At 53.2% G+C, this 2,500-nt stretch overlaps 1 protein-coding gene across 1 annotated transcript in view; it reads right to left on the bottom strand.

Annotated features, from left to right (window-relative positions):
• Positions 1-2,500, bottom strand: part of snd1 (staphylococcal nuclease and tudor domain containing 1) — a 159,730-nt gene that overhangs the window by 142,358 nt on the left and 14,872 nt on the right. Inside the window, exon 10 of the mRNA XM_083692103.1 lies at positions 712-816. Coding sequence (XP_083548229.1) covers positions 712-816 — 105 coding nt within the window. The remainder of the gene's footprint in view (positions 1-711; positions 817-2,500) is intronic.

Genomic DNA, 2,500 nt, shown 5'->3' with positions numbered 1-2,500 from the left:
CCATCTCTCTCTCTCTCTCTCTCTTCTTGCGTTTGTGAGTGTGTGTGACCATAAGTGTTACGGTATGGACGCAAGAAAGGGGCACAAATGCGTGTGCTCAGTTCGTTTGAGCATGTAACACCAATGTGCACGTGAGCAGTGACTGAGTGTGTGTGTGTGAGAGAGAGAGACAGCACATGTGTGAGTGTGTGTGTGTGTGTGTGTGTGTGTGTGTGTGAGTCATGCACCGTGGTGACCAAGCATACGAGAGAGGTGAGTGATATTGAACGTGTGTGTGTGTGTGTTTGTTTTCACGCACGGCGGTGATTCAGTGGAAAGGAGAGATCGATCAGCCTACTTCTCTGCAATGCTGCAATCACAGACTGGGGTGGGGGGGGGGGGGGGGGGGCTCCACCTAAGGGTCGCCCCCTTGTGGCTGAAGGGGGGACTGCGTCTAGAGGAGGGGGGCCCCCCTATTTGCAGTCACTTTGAAAGATGCATGAAGAGACGAGGAATGCCCTTTTAAAAGCAGGCTGGGGGGAGAAAAAGACCCACATCAGCGCTTTCCAAACAGTGGCACTGACAGCCGGTGCCCCTGTGGAGGCAGTAATGGGCCTCGGTGACAGGGTAGCAGGCGCTGTCCCAAGGACAACACACACACACACACACACACACACACACACACACACACACACACACACACACACACACACACACACACAGGTCGCATACCTCTCCCTCGATCCTGGGGGGTCTGATGCTGGATAGGTGGATGGTCTTGTACTCGCCAGAGTTGAGCTTCACCACAATGGCATCGGCGTTGACCACTTGCATGACCTGGGAGAGAGAGAGAGAGAGAGAGAGGAGTGTGGTAGGGGCGAGATGGTGGGAAAAGGAAGGGGTGGGGGGAGAGGAGGAGTGAAAAGGAGGAAAAGGAAGACATGGGGGGAGGGAGAAGGAGAGAGAGACGTTAGTGATGAGGCCCAGCTTGGTTTGGAGGACAGAGAGGACAGCTGGCTCCTAGAGGACTAGCTGCAGGCTGGGCTGAGCCCCTTCTAGCTACACAGAGACACACACACACACTGTTCTATCTAGAGGGAAGACAAGTGCCTCGCCTCTGCGTCTGAAGACCCCACCATCAGCATTACATGCACGGCAGACATAAGGCAATTTAGCAGACGGGGCGCCATTCTGACTCCTAATATTATCGACAGAATTGCTGCATTTGAATACGGAGGCTATGGAGGATGACGTAATATGCACAGAGATGAGTGAAAGCTTCAGAGCTACTTTGGCAGGGTAAAAAAAAAAAAACGTTCTACGGTCACACTGTATTGTACGGTGGGCTACGCGCCGCTGAAACGTTCTTGCTGAAGCAGTCTTGCTGAAACGTGCTGATTATGTAACACAAGCATCGGGTGTTCAACCTTCAAGATGCACCAGCGTCTTCAGAGGGCATTGCAACAGGGTTACGCTGCACAACAGGATTACATAAGGGGCTGTTTTTGTACAGTATGCACGACTCACCACCCCAGGTACACACCAGAGGGAGGCTGGCGGAGGTAGAAATCGGAGGACAGGGCTCACTGTAATGCATGGAACGGAATGAGGAACATTCTAATTGTACCATTCCTCATTCCGTTCCATGCACTACAATGAGCCCCGTCCTCCGATCTCTACCTCCGCCAGCCTCCCACGTGGTTTGATACCGTTCCTCATTCCGTTCCGTGCATTCCAATGAGCCCCGTCCTCCGATAATACAAACAATAGAACTAGGACATCTCCTACCATCACAATCCTCCCTGCTACCTACTCCTCGTGTCTACACTGGTCGCGTGCCAACGGTGCTGGAACAGAAAGACAACACCTTACTGGTGCCAAAACGTTTGTTTCCCGATTCGGGGCTCAAACACACACGACAAGTCTGGGAAGTCTATGTAAACATTCCGTGCGGGGAGTCAAATCCCCGGCAGGGAGAACACTGACAAACGGATATCAGTCAGGATTAGCGAGGATGACTGATCGGACTCCAGAGGAATCCGCCAACCGGATCTGCAGTCCTCCCAAAACTTTGTTTTTATATCCCCCAGTTACATTTCAGATGCAAAGAGACAGATTTGGTATAAAACAGCGGAGGCTGGTGGAGGTACAAAAATCGCAGGACGGGCTCATTGTCATGTATGGGACGGGCCTCGTCTGATATCATTCCATCCGTGAATGACATGCAGCCTTGTCCTCCGATGTCTACTTCCAGCCTGTCCTCCGATGTCTACTTCCAGCCTCCCCTTGGTACAAAGTGATGGAGATTGAATAGGGGGAGGGGGGGGGGGGGGGGGGGGGGGTGCTGAAGTCTCTGACTGAGCGTCAAAACTCGACAGCTTTAAGTAGGCCGATCTGGGGAAAGTAAGAGAAATCAATCGCCCAAACTGGGTTCTGCTGGGGCCCTAACCCCCGCGACACGCCTCTCACCACGCTCATCGCCCAAACTGGGTTCTGCTGGGGCCCTAACCCCCGCGACACG

This window comes from Argentina silus, assembly GCF_951799395.1.
Source record: "Argentina silus genome assembly, chromosome: 20".
NCBI lineage: Eukaryota > Metazoa > Chordata > Actinopteri > Argentiniformes > Argentinidae > Argentina > Argentina silus.
The sequence above is the reverse complement of the archived record's forward strand: the minus strand, read 5'-3'. Positions and strand labels throughout refer to the sequence as shown.